Raw genomic sequence first — 19,990 nt, 5'->3', positions numbered from 1 at the left:
ACTGGGAGACAAATACGTTAGCCATGTCAGGAAACAAAGACTTTTAATAAACGAAACAATACTAATAAATAAAGATTAAACAAGTTGCACATTTCAAATGAAATCCAACAAAACAAACATAACACTGAACAGTACAGTACAGTACCATAGCACAAATTATTAAAAAACAAAATTCCCCCCAAACATTTACAAATTTTCTTAAAAACTTCAAGAGGCAAACATAGACATTGTATAAAAGCATCATACAGTAGAGCATTTGTCATCTGAGTATAATTTACAAATTTACTGAAGGATAAATACTTTTGGCTGATCTCTAACGTGAGATACACATGTAAAAACCACTGCATGGTCTAAACAACATGTGCATCTCAGGTGAGGTTCCAGCCCTTTATTAGTGATCATTAACAGTGATGAGGTGAAGGTGAAAGCAGTCCATCAATTCATGGGAAACTCACAAATTATCTATATGTGGGAATAACCTATAATAGCTATTGTCCAAATCTCAATTGGTCTCTTCTCTGTTGGTGCGTCGTAGAGTAAAGTCAAGAGAATCTCTGCCAGCGGTTATGGCTACATCAGGCGTTTTGTGGAAGAAGACTGAACAGCTGTCCTTCATCTGACTCTCCGCACACGGAGATGCGGAGGCTACATCAGTAGGGAGCGAACTTCTGTCTCTCTGGCTTTTTGATGCAGTTGGCTGAGGAGATTTTGGTGGTGTAGGCGGCCAGAGTGGTGTGAGCGGGAGCCGCAGTGACGGCCACGGCGGTGGGGGCGGGGCTGGACAGAGTCAGGAAGGGCATCGACTTCACCCCCAGCAGGCCGGAGAGCGGCATGGCGCCATAGGGGGCGCCCAGGACATGGGCCGGGGTGAGGGCGCCCATGGCTGCCAGGGTGGGAGTCGGGGAGGCGGCCGGGGAGGCCGGCTGAGTGAAGGCCATGTTGAGGTCGACCGGAGCACCCATGGTGGCTGCCTGGGCCGTGGATTTGGCTGTCTCTAAACTGTGTGGGCAGAAGACGCAGAGGAGGGAGGATGGGGAGACACGGAGACAGGCAGGGAATGAAGATTAGAGGATTACACTACCAGTCAAGTTTGGACACACCACATTTTTCTTTATTTTTACTATTTTCCACATTTTAGAATAGTAGTAAAGACATCAAAACTATTAAATAACACAAATGGAATTATGCAGTGACCAAAAAAGTGTTAAACAAATCAAAACTATCTTATATTTTAGATTCTTTAAAGTAGCCGCCCTTTGCCTTGATGGAAAGGCAAAGGCATTGGAAAGAAATTCATACATAGGATCAACTTCACTATTTGTCTAAGAAACTAATTTCAAGCATCTATGCATAAGCCTTTAGATCAAAATGGCTTTATGATAATGAAAAACATAGTACATTCAATCAGTCCAAACTTTTGACTGGTAGTGTGTATTGTAACTATGGCTGCAAACTTCAGGTGAAGTTTCTGGAAAAATATTAAATGATGCAAGAGCCTCATAGCCAATACTCCTTTTCAACAGAATTCCAAAAAACCTTACAAGACACCGCCATGTAGAACAACACAACTCGGCTTTTCATTCCCTCGAGGCCAATTACCAGCAGCACAAGGACATACCTCATTATCACGTATCACCATACAGTAACCTTTGACCCTTTTAAAGCAATGCATTTCCCCCAGGCCTGCGCCTGCGGTGATTCATTGGATAGCTGTGCTGGCCGCTGGCCCTTACCAGGAGGTGATGAGGTACTGGGCCAAGTTGATGCTGATCGGTGTTCCTGTGATGGTGACATGACGGTCACTTGTGCCGTCCAGCTGGCTGCCGATCTTGATCTGAGCTCCTGACACCTGCCTGATCTCATTGATCTTAGTGCCCTGACGGCCGATGATTGAGCCTATCAGCTGCAAAACAAGTGGGGAAAGATAGATTGGTCGATGGATGGAAAGATGAACGGCTAGATGGATATAATTAAGAGGACAGCTGGCATACTGTACAAAGAAAACATTTGACAAATCATTTGTTTGAAGGCATAAAACAACAGCTATTTCTCAGTGTTGATGAAACTAATTCTGGTGAAAAGGGCAAAAAGCAGAATACTAGAACAAAAAATTGTGTGCGGTACTGTTGAGCTGACTTAATACTGTATGTACTGTATACAAAATGCAGACCACTCTAAATATTGCAATCACATTGTTTGTCTTCAGTGGCTTAGTCATCCATCTTGCATGTCAAGAACACTTTTTTTTTTTCCCCGAGTCTCCCTTAATTGCAACTGCGTGTGCCCCGGTAAAAGAGACGAGAGAGGGCACATTTGCCTCTCATTAATCTGAGTGGCTAAAAGGTTATTGATTTCTCAGAGTCGTGATGACTTCCCAAACAAATCACTTCCCAAACACAAGCCAGCTAGATGCATCTCCCCACTAATGGAAAACGTAATGGGAAAATAACTCAAAACATATAATATAGAGTCCCACCGGCTTGAGCGGCGGTCTTTCTGCTGAGAGTAGTTTAGACACTGACGCTGAGGTTTTATGGCATTCCACTATACATTATCACTTTTGCTCTGTTTTCATTACCTAACTTGGACTCCTGCCTATTAGTGACAATAGATATTTAACAGCTCCAGGCCTAGGTAATCATCTCATTCTTCAAGACCAGAGTCCAGGCCCGCAGTATCAGCCCAAGCGCAGGGTGTCAGGGCTCAGTGACAGGGTTATGCTGCCAGATATATAGTGAGTGGGCTAGACAGTGATGAAGTACTTGTAGTATGTGTGTGCTGGCAGCTTAACAGCGGCTGACGCATAGGTGGAAACACACAACAACACACACACACACACGTACGCACACACACACACACGGCGTTCGTGCTCCTGTCCTTCTCCCTGCATTTCACATTCGCATTCCTTTCCCCAGAAGTAAGCAGCCTGTTCCACAATGTCTGATTTGTCACACAGCGACCTGGTTGGTCTGGCTGGCTATTATTGGCACAGCAGATTATTCAGGGGGTAGACACAGAGCGCAGCCAGCCTAAAGAGCAACTCCAGAGACAATGGCCACTACAGACCTCAGATCACAGATAATGTCTCTCCCCCGCTGGGACCAAGAATCTCCACTGGACCCTGGCCTTTTAGACCAGCTGTCAATGGATACCAGCTGTCAACAGCACGCCCACTTTAGTATGCACGACCTCAGGACACACACCCTCCTGTATGAACAATGCCTTTCACCAAAGAAAATTGCAACTGCATACAAATTCATCTGTGCAGGGCTAGATAAATGACACAAGAGAAATAGCAGGTATGTTTGCTATGGTGATTATTTGTCGTAAGCAGTACGTTCAAATGACAGCAATGCTGTACGGCGCTCCTGGTCTTAAACTCTAAGTGGCCTATATATTGTTTGAGTTCCTGCTGAGGCAGTCATTTGAAAGGACACAGGAAGAGGGATGGGGTGGTGGGGGTGTAACCATTTTTCTTCCGGCTAAATCTTCCTCGCGCAGAAGTACAGTATACTGCTGACGGTGTGCAAGCAGTTCCTGAATGCCTCCGTGCGTGTGTGTGTGTGTGTGTGTGTGTGTGCATACTGTAAGGGCAAGTCTCCCTCAGTATGCGTGAGCACAGAGTCGGACTGTGTGGTCAGAGTGTGCCGGGCCTGGGGAGGGCCGAGGCTCAGTCATGGCTATAAGTCTCTCTGGAACAATGGCTGGAGCTTACAGCTGTCCCTGTCACATATAGCCCTGAACACGCTCATTCCTCTGACGCATTGTAAAGCTTGGCATGTGGGGGGTTTACTTGGAAAAAAACAAAACCCTCAGGCATTTTAGCAACATTGCTGAAGGGTTGTAGCCGTCTGCTATACAGTTAACCCTTGATTATTCAGATCAATTCTTATTTGTTTTCTCATTATGCCTATTATACCAAATAGGAAAAAGGTGAAAAGTTATTTTACTGATTGAAAATTATTGGAATGTCATTGTTGCTAATGAGGTTTGGTCTTGAATCTCAATGCATTTTAATGTTTTGAACATTTCATTATGTTAGCATTTCTTATAGATGACCTTGGTTCTCAAGAGAAGAATGCACAAGGTTCAGTTATAATACTGGATATATGAGCTGGAAATTTCATGACTGGCTTCATTACAAATTTAATTTTAAAAGCGAGTTTCATGGGCTTATTTTTTCCAAGTCAAACTCAAAAAGAAGCAAAAAGAAGCAAATTACCTCAATTACTAGACAAAGCTGACAGCCAGATATTCTCTGACCAAGGCAGGCAAAACCAATACTAGACTGATCATCGAAGGGAAATTTAGTTGGACTTCATTTTCAAATGAATCTAAGCATTGTGATTTCTACCCTCAGATTGGAGAGACATTTCGTCTATCCCTTGCAGAGGCTAAGTGAAGACGGAAAGGATCTTTGTCTGTTTTTTATTGGCTGTTTTGACAGCAGACAGCTTCTAAGTAGGTCAGGGAACATGAGAGGATTTACTGGGTACTCATGGGAGTCACTCTAAGACACTGCAACTGCAGCCCAGACAATAATGCAAAAGGATCCATATCAGCTCAAAATCCCCTTAACCTTGGGTGAGTCTGAGGTTAGAATAATGGGGATAATTAGTAAGTTGCCAACATGTCTCCCGTCTCTTTTGAAGTCGCACAAGACATCCTCGCAGTTGGGGCTTCGGGCCTCGAGCAACTGAAGTCACCTGCTCCAGAGTCTTTGAACATGTGACGCTTGCGCTGACTTCTCGTTGTTTTTACTGTTGTTCTGATGGAGCAATTCTGTCTAACAACATAATAAAAATGAGAATTCAAAATTCATTTGTTGCTAAACCTTACATCATTGGGAATAAGCAGCTCCTGAGATGTCTGAGAGTTGGAGTCCATCCCTAATGAGAGAGAAATACAAGCATCAACGTAATAAAATTGACATATCACGCATTTGAATGTGCATTAAATTCCTTTAGTTAGTGAAGTCACGCAAACTGTCATTGATATGCTGTATAAGAAACCCACTCAGTGTAGAACTGCTAGATTTAGCAAAGCAGTTAATTTAAATTTTAATGGACTGATGTTTAACATGGCACACATTCTTTTCTTTCTCCCCGTCCTCTGACTCTGTGGAACATATCACTTTGCATAATAGTTTTCTCTCTGACTGGGAGATATACAAGAGCTATAAAGCTTATTCTCCTCCTCCTCACTGCCACAAGCACATAAGCACATAATCAGTGCTGCTAATGACATGGAGTCCCAAACTCTGACATCCAAAGGCATGTTAAAAAATCTACAATAAACAAACTACAGATGGAGAGAGCAATTGAAAACACAAAACTCTCCATGGTGCTTAATTCTTTTAGGACAAATTGCTGAATTTAACTATTCATTTGGTTGTCAGGGTAGTGGTAATATAATCCAGTGCAAATACTGCTTGTTTATGTCTACTCCAAAATGCCAGCCGATTTGGCAGTGACGACTATTGTTACTACTACACCTACCAGGTATAAGAGTTGAAGCAGGCTGGGCAATTGGACTCAGGCTTTGCTGCATTGACAGCTGATGTAGCTTGGCCAACTGTGAAATAGAGAGCAAGAAACCTGATGCAGTGTACACAAAACCATCAGAAACATTCATGCTATATTGAACTATAATATTCCCACAAATTGTTAAACATATACTGTACCTCTGAGTGTGGAATGCCATATTGGTTTTGCACAGTGTAGGCCTGCAAGAGAGTATCCTGCATTAAGTAAATTACAGCAATAAAACATTCACACTGCCCATAACTCCTTAGCCCATTAATGAAAGTGCTTTACTGTCATACATAATACGTCAACTATAACGCTGCACTTTGAAACAATACATTGTTCATAAACATTCAGACATCATGTGTTTTTCAGCATAAGGGAATTACTTGATTGTATTTCAGCCAGAACTGGACAGGAGCCGGGGGTCTTTGAAAGGTGCTATGTGTAGCATTTTGGGTTTCTCAAAAGTTGTGTATTACTTGCAAAGTAGAACAGTTCCTATTTTGTGCCTTAAAGCAATATTCAGTTGTGCTGTAAAATAATACAGCAGATTTCCTGTGAAATCCGGCCCGATAGCACACAATGTGAAATGCAGTGCAGAGGCAGGTAGAAGCTGACAATCTTCTCCGAAATGGTCTCGTTTGTTTATGGTAATTACAGTAATGTCTCAAAATTAACGTGGTAATGATTTATTGATATTAAAATGCTACACGTAACACCTTTGACACGTGACCTGTGCAATTTCCTTCAGTTGTCTCCCATATCATCTCATTTTCTCGCTATTTCTTTTTCTTCCCTCATTTTCAACTCTACCTATCACCCATCCCCCATTATCTTAAATTATGCACACTCACATACGCGTGAGCCCTCTCTCTTTCTCTCTCTCGCTCACTTACCCTCATTTCTACTCCCTCAAACACCTCCATTCATCTCTCTGTTTGAGAATGAATATCTATCTATCTATCTATCTATATATCTATCTATCTATCTATCTATCTATCTATCTATCTACGGTATCTATCTATCATTCTATCTGACTCATTTGTCCAGCACCACCTCCCTCCCTCCTGTAATTAGTGAGGGTGTTGTCTGTAGCCTTTTCTCATAGCAGTTATGGCCAGACCAGACAGCACTTAGCTTAACTCAATTCTGACTGACGCCAGCAGTCTGGCTAGTATTACCAGTCCATACCAGGGCCATAAACTGGAGGACACTGAAAGCTCTCCCCCACAATGCATCAATACATTATAACTGTGTATATGAGAAATTACAAGAAAACAGCATGAATTATTAGCAATAATCCTGCCATTTACAGCATGAGTGGTCTCAACAGTGATTCACTTTATATTACATTACCCCAAAATTACATTTTTCCATCTGCGACTGATTTGTCGGTAGCTACTGTATCTCCCATTCTGACGTTATGACAGTATGCTGCTATTATTATCATGAGCGGAATATTCCTGAACCCGTTCTGTTTCTGGTGCGGAGCTGTGAAGGACTAAAAATTATAGGTGGTGGGGCTGTGGCGGTGTGTGTGACAGCATCAGGTTTCAGAAGGGGTTATGTCTCTGATGACAGACTAGAACAATAGGCGCAGCTTACATTCAGCTGTTGTTTTTAATGCCTCATGCCAGATGATGGACTGTGTAATTTTGGACATACCACAACCCCTGACCTCACTCACCACTCACCTCCTCACAAGCCTGAATCTCATTCCATCTTTCATGCTAAGGTATCCTCCACAAAAAATAACTAAATAAATAATAATAATTTAATCTTGCCTGTTGGCATAACCAAACTTTAATACCAGTGTTAGAAAAATGCAGTGTACACAGATTTCTACAGACATTTTTTTTATATTCAGTGGAATTACAGACATTATTCACAGACTATTCACCGTCATGTGAATGAATCTTCAGTTAAGATGACACCTACCTGCTGGAGGTCGAGGCCACCCTGGGTGACTGAGTACAGAGGGTGGGGTGCAAATTCTGATGCCTCAAACACCTACATACACACAGTGACACATGAGAGAAACACCTTGAGCTTCACGTTAGAGAGAGAAGAATAATTTATCAGAAGCTTGTCTGCAAATGACAGTTCAGTACTGTCACAGAATATGAACATAGAAATAGTTAATTAGGGAAATGTTGTTAAATTACACCAGTTATCATGTTTATAAAGTCAGATAGTCATCATATTTGCATTGGGAGTAATGATTAGAATGAGCAAATATGTACTTGCCAGCTGGAATATTTCATGGCTCATTTGCCTAAAGACTGAATAAAACTTTCCCATTTCCTTTTTTCTGGGGCTTTGACTAAAGATCAAATTTGGTTGGAGAGAGGTCCTTGAAGCTGCATTTCTAACTCTCCAGCACACACCTAACAGGCTTAGGCTATGACTCATCAGCAGCGCCTTTCCCATTCCACTTCATTTTCTCCTCTGACAAATTACACAAACATCCCTTATCACTGTGCAGCCTTCATTAAAGCCCTTCCATCTCCCAGGGACCAGAGCCTCACCCCGAGTTTAATTTGATAGCTTATTATGAGGAATATCAAAACACAATGCCATACCATAAATTGACCAGAGTCTGAGACAGCACAAACAGTGTCAGAACTGCTGACAGCCATGCAGAATATCCAGGCTCCGCTGCAGCCGGAGGAGACGAGAGGTCTCCAGCCTCACTTGCTAATCTCGTGTCTTTCTCCATGGGAGGGAGGATATCTGTCCCTTTTCCAAACAGCAGCATCTATACATCCCAACCCCCCTACCCCACTCTTATCTTGTCTTCACCCCAAGATGAGTCAAGAATTATTTATTCCATTAAAAAAAGGAATAAATAGAAAATGCACTGGGTGCTCTGTATAGAGGATAGGTAGCCTATGCTTATAATATATGCAGGTGCTCTCAGAACAAAGGAAGAAACTGGTTAATAAAAAATAGTCCACAAGACTACGGTGTTCTAGTCCCTCCAAAGGTAAAGAGGAGGGCTGAAGGCGGTGTTAAAGCATTAGAAAGCCTTTATTCTAAAGACTAACCAACAGGTACATAGAAGATCCAGTTAATTTCTAGTATTGTGCAACAAAACGTTTTTTTCTTGGGATAGAGGTGCTTGTCAAAAAGTCTCAATAACATACATACTTTGATAAAGACATGTCAAAATGTGTCAGATTTTAACGGTAAAGAGAGGTATTTTAAGAGAAATAATGTTGCAGTCTGTCGTCACTGAGTGAGAATATTCTTCAAGGTACACAGAAGAGTCCCATTAAAAGAGCCAACAGGTTTCGACCAAGACGCCATTAGAATAAAGGCTTTTTAATGCTTTAACACCACCTTCAGCTCTACTCTTTACCTTTGGAGTGAACTCTCTAGTCTTTTGGACTATTTTTTCTTCACTTTAAAAAAGGATTTGATCACACAAGTATCAAGCCATGCCTCTAAACCGCTCCAACAACCACCTGGACTTAATCTTTTCATGTGAAGAGGTCACTGCCTCATACACTAATCTACCACATAGCTAGGTTGCCCAAATTGTCTGGGCTGAATCCCACATCCTCACCTGATTCCCCGAGATGAGGAGGGCAGCTGGTGAAGGACTCGGCCGGTAGGGGATGGTGGCACCCTTCGGGGGAGACTAAGGAGTCAAAAATAGGACAAGGGGTCTGGGGTTGTGAGATACACTTTTATCAAAAACACAGGCAGGCTAGGAGCGAGTCAGAGCTAACGTGAATACGCTCTACACTATCGCCGGAGAGACGTCAGCAACGCTGTCAAGGAGTGAGACCGCAAGAGCAAATGATGTTGAACTATCCGCTACATTAAAATACAATAACAATTAATGATGTATTAAACTGCTAATGACATTGACATTGTTCCCTTCCTTGTTTTCCTTTTGGTAATATTAGTCATTCACTGAATAATTGAAGCAGCGTAGTGAGAGCTCTTTACGGATAATAGGCCTGATTTTTAGTTTGTATCTCCGCTTCAGGCTCAGCAGTGAATTACCCTCCGGATAAATCAAGCATCCACACTCATATACATTTCACTGACAAGGAGACATTTTAAGATAAAATTCTTCACAGGCCAATAAGAAAAGGAGATTATACACGGGTATAACAGTGTACACGGCATTGTATAACTTATCAAGTGACTGCAGTGTTGGTGTTACTGTTGCAGTTTTTTTTTTGTCTCAAAATGTGGAGCATCTTTTCTGTGGGAGTAGTCACAGCAAATTCTTTGTATAACTTTGCATAATTTACATCTCGGAGCCAAAAGCAAGAACCCGCTGGTATAGAATCCTAATGAAACTTGCAAGCCTTTGAAGAAAGCCCTGGAAAACTGGATCAAACTAGCAATTAGTCAGTCAGGTCCAGCTGCAATGCTAAAACAAAAAGGACTTGTGCGCTGCCATGAACACACAGAGAGAAATTGTGCTTGGGGTTGTTTTTCTCTCATCTCTTCCTCAATTTTCTCAAGAGAGCTGTTGTCTGAAGGTGGACAGAGTTCGCTGCAGGTCAGTTTGTTTTCTGTTAACAGCTTGGTGTTCTTTCCAACAATGGAAAACTTTGACCCGGGCGCTACACCTTCCGACTCCATCCTGAGTCCATTAGTTGAAAGAGACATGGGTGAGTGGTGTAAAAGATGAGTTAGCTTTAACCATAACTCTACAAGACAGAAACTGTGTATTTCCTAATGGTATTTCTTCAGTATAACATTGTAGATGAGGATAATGCTATGAAGCCCTTCCATCTGCAGTCATCAGTGCTCTGAATCCATATAGAGGACTACAATTCAACACTGTCATAGGTAACACTAACAAATAACATTAATGCAACCTACCAAAAAATGGATTAACTAAGTAGCTGCAGTGAAACAGACAATAAGTGCAAAATTAGAGCATGCATGTCACCAGCAATTATTTCTTTCAGGTTGCTGCAGCAGAGCGCTGACAAAATGTCGTCTAGGTGTGGGGATGTGAGGCAGAGAGAGGAATGGTAGGTTTCCTACCTCCAGGATTACTGTGCAGATGAGCTTGACACACTGGATTACTGAGTCCTGACTCCCAGATATCGTCACCCCCCGCTCAGTAGAGTTGGGCAGCAAATCCCCTGCCACCTGTATCTGAGCTCCGGTGCTCTGGCAGTGATAGGGGTTTAAAAAAAAAAGGATTAGTCTGATTCTGGAGATAAGACAAGTTGTGATTACACTGCCAACGCTCCATTTGTGGGGGCTTTGTTGACCTTACGATAGAGAGGCATTACAGTTTTCCCCCTATCCTATTGAAGGAGCCCAACCATGCTGCAGTGTGTTTAATGTCAAGTCCTGTCAGGTCGTAGATGGATGAGAACTCATCCACGATCAAAAGACGTCATGCTCTTGATTTCAGCTGATGCCTCCCTGAGATAGAATGGCTGCAGGCAAGGAGCGCTGGTTAGGATAAAGCCAACTCCAGCTGCATCAACAAGAAATGACTAATTTTAGCATCTGTAAAGTAATCAGCCTCACCTCAGCCATTACCAACAGTCTTCATTTTTTATGCTCGCCAGAAGGGCAGCCATCTACATGTGCTGCTGCCACTAATAGACTGGAGGATTTTATTGAACTGCACATGTCTGAAATGCCTAACCTGTTTTTTTTTTTCTGTGGTCATTTCAAGTGAACAAATGGGATATTAAACACAGATCTGCAACCGGATCACCTCTGGATTATGTTTACAAGAAAACCCAACTTGTTTTCGCTGTATAAATGCAGCAAAACAGATGGATGCCAGCACCAGAGAAAGTATTGGCCATAATGAGAGAGACTGAGATTCTATTCATAGAGCGGCAGGCAGCTAACATCGCTGAAGTTCTCAGCAGCCAGTTAGAAGTCTCTGGCAGCAGATCTGATGTGGGTTCAATCCTAACATTTCAAACTGGCCAAAATGTAGTCAGGATTTTTTCCTTTCAAAGCTGCCACTGCTGAGTCATGTGTTGTGTTAAGTGATCTATCTGGACTGTATTGTCTCGGCTGAGGTGGTTCCTGCCACTCCTCATGTCACTGGCACTGCAGGAGAAGAGATTAAGCTGCGGACGAGTTTCTTCAGTGATTGGCAATTATTTAGTGCAAACCTAATTGTAGACTAAGTAAAATGTCAGCTATAGGACATTTGTTTTGTGTTTACTTAAATAGCTGTGCACTTTCCTAAATAGTAATTTCCTCTGAACTCAATCAGCACTGTTGAGCAATAGTTTGATTCCCTGTACTGGTTTACCAGTTTATAGCTGTAGATTAATTTGATCACTATTGCTCCAACCCTAATTTATATGCTTGCATTGTAATTGCTCTCAATCTGGATAAGAACGTCTACTGCAAAGCTAAAATGTAATGATGTATGTATTCAGCTGGGTACTATTAGTCATTTAGTGCATACTATGAAGGCAAAAACAGCAGGCCTTGAGGTACAGATGAGGGAAAATGAAATCAAGGACATGGAGGATGGAGTAGATTTGTGTTCTGGCTGCTCACCTCTCTGATCTCCTTTATCTTGGCCCCTCCCTTCCCAATGAGAGAGCCACATTGGCTGGCAGGGATAACCAGCCGCAGGGTGACTGGTGGCTTGGAGCTGATGGTGCCGTTGGCCACTAGTGCAGTCAGGTCCTGGAGGGAGACAGGGAGATGATATTGGCAAAGGAAAATGTGCTGTGAATCAGTTGGAAAGAAAGAGGAGAGAGAGGTCCAGGGGTCCAGAGGGAAAGAGGAAAACATCAGAAGAAGAGTAGGAGGGGTAGAGGTGGGGAGAGAGGGAGGGATAAGTCACTTGAGGGCATAACTCCAACGACTCAGACTTAACAGATCGGGCCATTGAGCGGTCAAAAAGGGCTGAGCTTGAATAGACCTCATTCAGGTCTGTTAGGTGTTTACATGCATTTTAACACACTTTTCAACTTCATCACTGGATACTGGATAAGTCAAAGTCAAAAGCAACTTTCAGTGAATTTACAATCTCTCCAATTTAGTACGCCATGCCGCAATGTGCCAGGTCAACATTTCATTCCTTATTAGAATGACTTGCATTGTCTTAAAATAGCTTATTCAGTGGGTAAATGTAATACAGTAGACACAACAATTCATTACAACTGCCTCCAAAGCCAAAACTCTGAACAATAAGTTGGCAATGCACTCATAATTTCGAGTCCATTTAATCACAAGGCGCCCATGCCCAGTATCTATTGCATGAAAATTAATTGAACAACAGAATAAGCTGATGGGACCCGTACTGTGGCAGGTGGAGCGCTGGCTGGGAGGCGGAGGGAGCAGAGAGCGGTCCCGCACCTGCACCTAATTAACCTCTGCCTCTGTATCTGTGTGCTCCAGTAGATGCTGGGAGAGAAGCCTATAGGCTGGCCAGAACCACCACACAACTGCCAAGTCCAGTGTGTGCCTGGAAAGACTGTTTAATCATTCATATAGAGTGCTGAATTCTCCACGAAAGGAGAGACATTAATTCCAGCACCGGTGGTGTGTAATTTGTGTTGTGAGTTATTCCCTCTGCCGGATAAAACCCAGACTGAACAAGAACACCCGCTGCATGTGTCCTTCCGCCCCTCCAAGGAACTGAACCTTGTCACACCACAAAAAGGTTTAAATTCCTTTAAATATAACTTCATGAAAGATGCCTTTTGGTAGAGGTAGAGGTTGACAGAGCTGTGTTTTAAGAAATGAGATGGGGTTCAATTTGAATTGTCAGGACTGTTGGACACACTGATGAAAAAAAAACAACTCATGAGAGTATGGAAAGATAGCATTTTGACATGTAATTTGAGAGTCACAACCCTTAAAAGTGCTTAAAGGTTGACACACTACTATGGTTGCAGTGCCAGTGACCATAAAACCGGATTAAAGTAATATTTTCACATGTCAGATTATAAGACACATTTACTGTGAGTATATATGCTTAAGGAAACTGACAACATTTAATGAAAAGGCTCACTAATTGAGTAAAGTCAAGCTCTTAGTGGAGTTAAAATGTATATTGATTTCATCCATGTTTGTGCTATGATTTCTACAGCAAATCATTGTTATAAATGCACTAAAAAGGCAGAAGATAAGATGAAACTGAAATGATTCCTGTGGGGAAATTGGGTTATTGCAGCAGCAAATAGTGATATAAACATATGCAACCAACAAATTCAACACGTTAAGTAGAATGCATCAATGAGAAGCTTGGGGAAAAGCAAGGATTATAGCAGTATTAGAGTGTGCAAAATAACAGCACTAGGCAAGTTGAGGCAAAGAAACAAATTAGTTGACCAAACTACATTATTGATTTGATGAGTATTTTTTACAGTGCAGGTAGCAAACCGCCGATCCCTGCTCTGCTGTGGGTGGAGACTGAGCTCTTAATTAATGAACAGTGTGTCTCTCTGAGCCTTTGAAATGTAAATACAGCTCACTGTCTCTCTGCCCATCAGAGTACAACCCAATAACTTGGCCGGAAAAAACAAGCGTGTAACAGAATGCCAAAAACACTGCTTGTTTTTGAAAGGAATGTGTTGGGGGCAGTTTGCAATAACATAAAAATTAGTAGAGTTAGACTTAAGAGGGGGCAGCGTGGATGTGTTTCCATTCATAGACCCTCAAGGGATTTCATTTGTGAAGGGAAACACATTTATTTTTTCCAATAAATTGTGAACTTTAAGTTTAAAAAGCACGTTGTGATGTGCCTCTAATGCGTCTCTGCTCCATGTCTATATTTAGTGGGGCGGTTCAGGCTCTCTGGCGTCTCGTCTCATCATAAGAGAAGCACGTAGCTCGTCAGTACAATCACAAGGCTCTGGGCGTCATTTTCTTGATTTGATCTAAAAATACGCGCCGTATCTTAACAACTGTGAACGTTCCAATACTTTCCTGCACCATCCTCGCAAAAAGAGACACTCAAAGCAAATTGGCGGAAATAAGGCCGCGGGTAACACAAGCACTAGTCGCACAAAGAGTTGCTTGGCTTAATCCCCAGTGCATATTGTGTTGTGGGTGGGATAAGGACCCCAATACAGAAAGATTATGTGGCTTTCATGCTTGCTCTATCTCAACACCTGGGAACAAAAAGCCATGTATGGTACAGTACTGTATGTCTTGTATTAACAGAATACTTTATTTTGAATTATCTGATCACTTTATTTGCATAAATGTGTGTTCACTCCCATGTGGCAAAAATTGGGTGAGATCCTCATCCGTAACACACACACAACCTTTGATGCAGTGCATTACAACCTAGTGACTTGTTGGATTTCATTATTATCAATATTCGTGATCAATTGGTGAAATGAAAGCAATTAAGTGAACTTGTCTCCCTGTTTTTTATTTGTTTCTGAGTAATCATACATTGTATAGAGGGAGAAACAACCATTACGTCAAATACTCAATGGCCACAAAAGGAGATTATTCCCCCCCTTTGTTGTTAATTAAAGATGTCAGACATATACCACTCAACAATGGTGGAAGCTGCATGCGCACAGTGGGTCAGCCAGCATGTTGCCATGGAAACTCAAAAGTTTCAGCTGAACACAGGTGAGGAGGTGAGTGCGAAAGATCTTTAATGAATACTGCACAGTGCTCCCAGCCAGCATGTGTTTACTGAAGGCGGTGGACCTGAGCAGGGAGCACCTGTTTCCAAGCTAGTGTCTGCTGTGATGCTAACTCAATGTGGAGACGGCTCTGATTCCACCATATTAATTAGTTTGTTGATGGATGGAGTCACCATGGGGATCAACAGCATGAGGAAAACCTGTTACCTATAACTCATTAGTAAATCAAAAGTAGATCATACACAAACCTCCCGTCTTTAATTAAGAGGTACAAACTTAATGTCATCTGCCCTTTTATCAAGTGTGGAGCAGTGACGCGTGTTCCTTCTCGAAATAACATGTTCAAACAAATTTATACCTTTTATTCTCCAAATAAAAGGTATAAATTCATTCATCTGTTGCAGCACTTTTAAAGGGCCCTACAACTGACAAATGAAATTTAACGACTTGCTGTATATGCAGAAGAGGTGGCAAATTCATTCATCATGCCATTCTTCTCACCACAATAACTATGATGTGAGCCAAAACGGTTTTGCAACAGCAGCTACCACGGGCTGCCACCAATTTTCATCTGCAGTATAATCTTACCTGAAAGCACATCATGATATCAAATGCAGCTAAATGTTTTCCTACCATCACTTCGGTTTAGAGTATAATCGCTAGTGATAAAAGCACATTAGTGGTAGTGCTGAGGTGAAGCTCAGGAAATGGCATCTTATAATAATGTTGTGGTGAAATGGCTTTCAGCAGCTTTTATTTCTCCTATCAGTTGCAAGTTATTTTGGCTACACCCATACTATGAACTATGAACTATGAACCAGACTAAATTCATCCTACCACATGAGCTGTGATGGCGTATTATATAACGTGTTGCAGCATTGTAGTTACCTCCTCCAGTTTGTATGTGATCATGGTGAAGGCTCTGAAGACGCTGTCTGTGGAGCCGGTGATGGTGATGATCCTCTCTGGACAGGAGCCCTCGGAGATGTTGACCCGCGCACTGCTCTGTGGGGACAGACAGGGTGCAGGGAGGAGGTCGCCGGGTCACTTAAAAAGTCGATATTAATCTCCTCGTGGTTAAGTTTCGAAGTGAGAAAAAGGGCTGAAGTGGCCAGAGAGGCAGAGTCAGGGGGAAGAAGCCAAGTGAGATGAGGGAGAGGAGGTGAGATTGAAAGTTACACAGCACATCTCTGTATCACAGACTGACAATCTAATAGAGTTTCTCCTCTGGGCATTGTCCATGGTGCAATAAATCCCCTGCCCTCATCCCTCTCCATTTTGTGCCCTTGTATTTCTCTCCAGATCCCCTCTGAGCTAGAGTCATATGAGTAGAGACAGGACAGCGCTCTGACCTCTGGGACGTTTTCTCCAGTCACTCCAATGAGTCATGCTCCCACCGTGGCTGTACATAAGGCCTGGGGGACAACTGCCAGGATGAGGCTCATACAATGAGGAACTAACAAAAGCCCGAACTGACTGACTGGTTGGCTGGCTGGCTGGCTGGCTGGCTGGCTGGATGAATGGATGAATGGATGGATGACTGCCGTGGGTGAGTGGTTTATCCAGCAGCTCTGCAGCGGCTGCATTGTCCCATGACCTCCCCATCCCTCTGTTTATCCTTCTGCCTCATAAAGTACAACATAAAACCTTAGCATGCAGAAAAAGAGTCACATGTACCACTACAATGTCACCCTAATTACTTTTAATACAAAGAGTTAACCAAGCGGCGTCGGTTCAACTGCACCCTTGAGGTTTATGGGGGGGGGGGTAGAGGGGCAGACAGAGACAAAGGAAGTTGCGTTAAGCAGAAAAAAATCCCGTAAGACAGAGGGACAGGCACCGAGCGAGGATGAGGTTAGAGAGGAGGCGAAGGAGGGACAGTGAATGATGGAGAGAGAGAGAGGATTTTAATTGAAAAAGAAGTCGTTGTTGCCCAAAAGGCAAGTCAGACAATATACCTGTTCTGTATGCTTTTCAGACTCACAGCTCAGAGTGAGAGGGAGCTGAGCCTTAATATTAATGAACACAACTACCAGGCATCCTGACTAATATTGAAGGCCATCTCAGATTGAATCGTGTTTTCTCTTGTAACCTGTATCCTGCTGTACTTGTGGTGGTAGACTGGACTACACAGGAGGTAGGAAATACAATTTTGCGGTTGGTTCATGTCTCTGGTATAAGAGACAGAGAACAAAATATGCTGATTTCTCTTGGGGTCTGTGGCACGCACACACACGCACACACCGTTTCATACAAACACACACAGAGACACACACACACACACACACACACACAAAACAATCAACAGCTGCTTAGTATGAGGACATGAAATCATGCTAGTACCTCCACAGATGATTGAAACGCTAAAGCGTGAATAACATACCTCTTCTCGTATTCTCTTCACCGTCTCTCCTTTCTGGGGGAAGAGAAGATGAAGGACAACTTTAAACAGAATCCAATGCGGTTTGTGTGAAAAGTACTGACTTCACAGTGTCCTCCACCTCTGAATGAAATCTGCCAATTCAAGCCGCATTAACCTGATTAGAATTTAACAGAACAAATTTCAGCTGGAATTTCAGCATGCAGCGTACTGCGGTGTGATGTCCTCAGCACACTGTCTCAGTCAGGTATCACATATATTTGTGCCTCGAAGGGGATACGTGTACACCTGCTGCAACACCTGCATGTGCAAACTGTGTGAAGACCCCCTGTCAGGGACAAGAGCATTTTGTCACACCTCTGTCATACAGCAGCACATCCTCCGCTGCTCTTAGATTGCCTCTCCTTCTATCATTTCCTTTTGGCTAAAGCCCAAAGCTGTCACCCCTATTCATCATTCCTATTCACACCTTCATACATGCACTGACAACCACTTGCTTAGTATCACCTCATTCACTGAGCTACCCTGTCATTTGTGTTATATTCTAGGGTGTAATTTAAAAACACCAAACTCGAGTGTTATCTGGGGTCCATTGTGACTCTGGTGTCAGCCTTGTATTGATGAGGGAGGGACAAGAGGCTTGCCTAAGAGATAGGAAGAGAAAAAGGATTGGAGGGTGTAGTACTGCAGATCAAGTGGCTCTCAGTCAGGCATGTGCCAAACACCTCTCTCTCTCTCTCTCACTCTCTCTCTCCCACTCTGTCTTCTTATCCTCTATTCACCCTAAGACATTTTGATCTCTGCAATGCATTGCTATATCCATTGCTTCATCTCTCTTTCCAGCATTCTTTACTTTCTACATTCATTATATAGATTTTCCATCTCTCTCTTCCTACCAGTCTTTCTTCTATTCTTTCTTTTTTCCATTGATGTGCTTTGTAAGAGTTGTATTACAAGGCATGATAGCGGGAGCGAGCGAAGCAACATAGAGCCGAGCAGCCCAGCCCTTCCTAACCGACACTGAAAGTGCCCACAAGGGGACAACAGTAATATGTCTTTGGAGCTCAGTTTCAACAGGGGACTTGCAGTCAATGCACTAATGTTTTTGTTTGATGGATTAGTGTGCTGCATTAGGGGATGGAGAGAGTCTTAAGAGGCTTGGTTTAAGGCATTTACATTTAGGATGTAGATACTCAGAACAAAAATGGCTTGTCAGGAGGCTTTGTGTTTGGCGTTGATTTCAAAACATAAAGAAAATACCGAGAGGGAAAATAATTCTACAAAGGCTTGTTATGAATCCACACAGAAGGCATCATTAAGGTCTTTGGCTTAGAGCAATGGACAGTTCTCCAAAATAACAATACATTTACATAAGAACTAGCATAGCATTTCAAAACATCTACCTCATCTGGTTATTATAATCCATAACTTAATATCAGGTGTACTTATTACAGAAGAATTTAAATAGCAATTCTCACCTTTCCTATGATGCTGCCAACCTCCTAAAATGCAAAAAAAAAAAGCAATTACACACAATGAATTAAAAGCAAATACATTTGAAACACTTACTCCTTACAGTAACCCTTCAAAATGTATCAATTCTATAAAGCAATTTTATAATTTAAAAAACAACAATAAATCTTAAACTAGAAAGAGATATAGCTGAATGCAACAGCATATTCATAAACATTGTTTGTAGTGGATGCGGCTGGCTTGTACCTTTCCATGCATGAGCAGTCGAAGCGTGAGGGTCACTCCCAAGCCCCCGTCTCCAAAGTCCTGCTCACAGTTCATAGTTATGTGGGAGTGGCACGCAGGGAGACGCATGAACAAGGCTCATGCGCTGGTCACGCAGTCAAATGAAGGCCAGCGCTGGCTCTCTAGATCTCCCAAATCCTTCAGTGCTGCGCTGGGAGACAATAGAGTAATGATTGATGGAGTCAGACTGGGGAACTATTCTTGTTGAGCTTATAAAAAAAAACGCTGTTCAGTATTTCAAAAGAATTTATTGTTGTTCTAAAATATACAAGGCTTCCATTATACCAAAGAAATATGTGGATGAAGTCATACACATATACATGCTTGTATGCACACTTCTATACACCCAAAAGCTGGTGCATGTGCGTGTACACACACACACATACACACACATACACATACACAAAATCCTTGACAAGGAACATTAATTCAGTGCCATCATTCACTGAGTATTATGTGTCACTATTAAACAAACCATTGTGTTTCTATTTATTTTCACACAAGCTGCAAGCTCGTTTTGTATGTAACTGCGTTGTTGACTCAATGATAATTCCCTGAGATCAACAGAGTATGCAGATGAATGGAGGACAACACAAAGTGAGTTCACAAAATCCGACTGGCTATTACATGGGAGGCCTTGAAGGCAGCACATTGAAATCAGATATCTCTATGAAGAACTTATTCATCAGTATGAGTCAATTTAATATTGATGGCCATTCATAACAAAGTCATAATGAAGACTATAGTGT

At 42.4% G+C, this 19,990-nt stretch overlaps 1 protein-coding gene across 3 annotated transcripts; it reads right to left on the bottom strand.

The window, feature by feature from the left end:
- Window positions 1–273: 273 nt before the first annotated feature.
- LOC139928282 (poly(rC)-binding protein 4-like) lies at window positions 274–19,329 on the bottom strand. Of its 3 annotated transcripts, XM_071920764.2 has the most exons (14): window positions 19,203–19,329; window positions 18,962–18,985; window positions 17,487–17,519; window positions 15,992–16,108; window positions 12,045–12,176; window positions 10,545–10,673; window positions 9,097–9,171; window positions 7,467–7,538; window positions 5,684–5,725; window positions 5,495–5,574; window positions 5,008–5,027; window positions 4,840–4,895; window positions 1,734–1,903; window positions 274–999 (listed from the first exon to the last, which is right to left on the bottom strand). In XM_071920764.2, the coding sequence occupies exons 1-14, from the start codon at window positions 19,308–19,310 to the stop codon at window positions 651–653; spliced, it is 1,407 nt and encodes a 468-aa protein (XP_071776865.1). In that variant the 5' UTR covers window positions 19,311–19,329; the 3' UTR covers window positions 274–650. The 3 variants fall into 3 exon arrangements, with proteins under 3 accessions (XP_071776865.1, XP_071776864.1, XP_071776862.1); XM_071920763.2 differs by lacking the exon at window positions 5,008–5,027 and having other exon boundaries at window positions 4,840–4,889; window positions 5,499–5,574; window positions 5,684–5,740; XM_071920761.2 differs by lacking the exon at window positions 5,008–5,027 and having other exon boundaries at window positions 4,840–4,889; window positions 5,499–5,574.
- Window positions 19,330–19,990: the final 661 nt, after the last annotated feature.

This window comes from Centroberyx gerrardi, chromosome 14 (genome assembly GCF_048128805.1).
Source record: "Centroberyx gerrardi isolate f3 chromosome 14, fCenGer3.hap1.cur.20231027, whole genome shotgun sequence".
In the NCBI taxonomy this organism is placed as follows: Eukaryota; Metazoa; Chordata; class Actinopteri; order Beryciformes; family Berycidae; genus Centroberyx; species Centroberyx gerrardi.
This window is presented reverse-complemented; position numbering and strand designations above follow the sequence as displayed.

Bases quoted from the DNA above. Each gene is read 5' to 3' on its own strand.
- LOC139928282 (XM_071920764.2), bottom strand. From the start codon at position 19,310: ATGCGTCTCCCTGCGTGCCACTCCCACATAACTATGAACTGTGAGCAG. The intron at 5,028-5,494 runs GTGTAGTAGTAA...TAAATCTAGCAG, and splicing joins TCAACTCTTATACCTGGTAG to TTCTACACTGAGTGGGTTTC. The intron at 1,904-4,839 runs GTAAGGTTTAGC...CTTGTTTTGCAG, and splicing joins AGCTGCTTATTCCCAATGAT to CTGATAGGCTCAATCATCGG.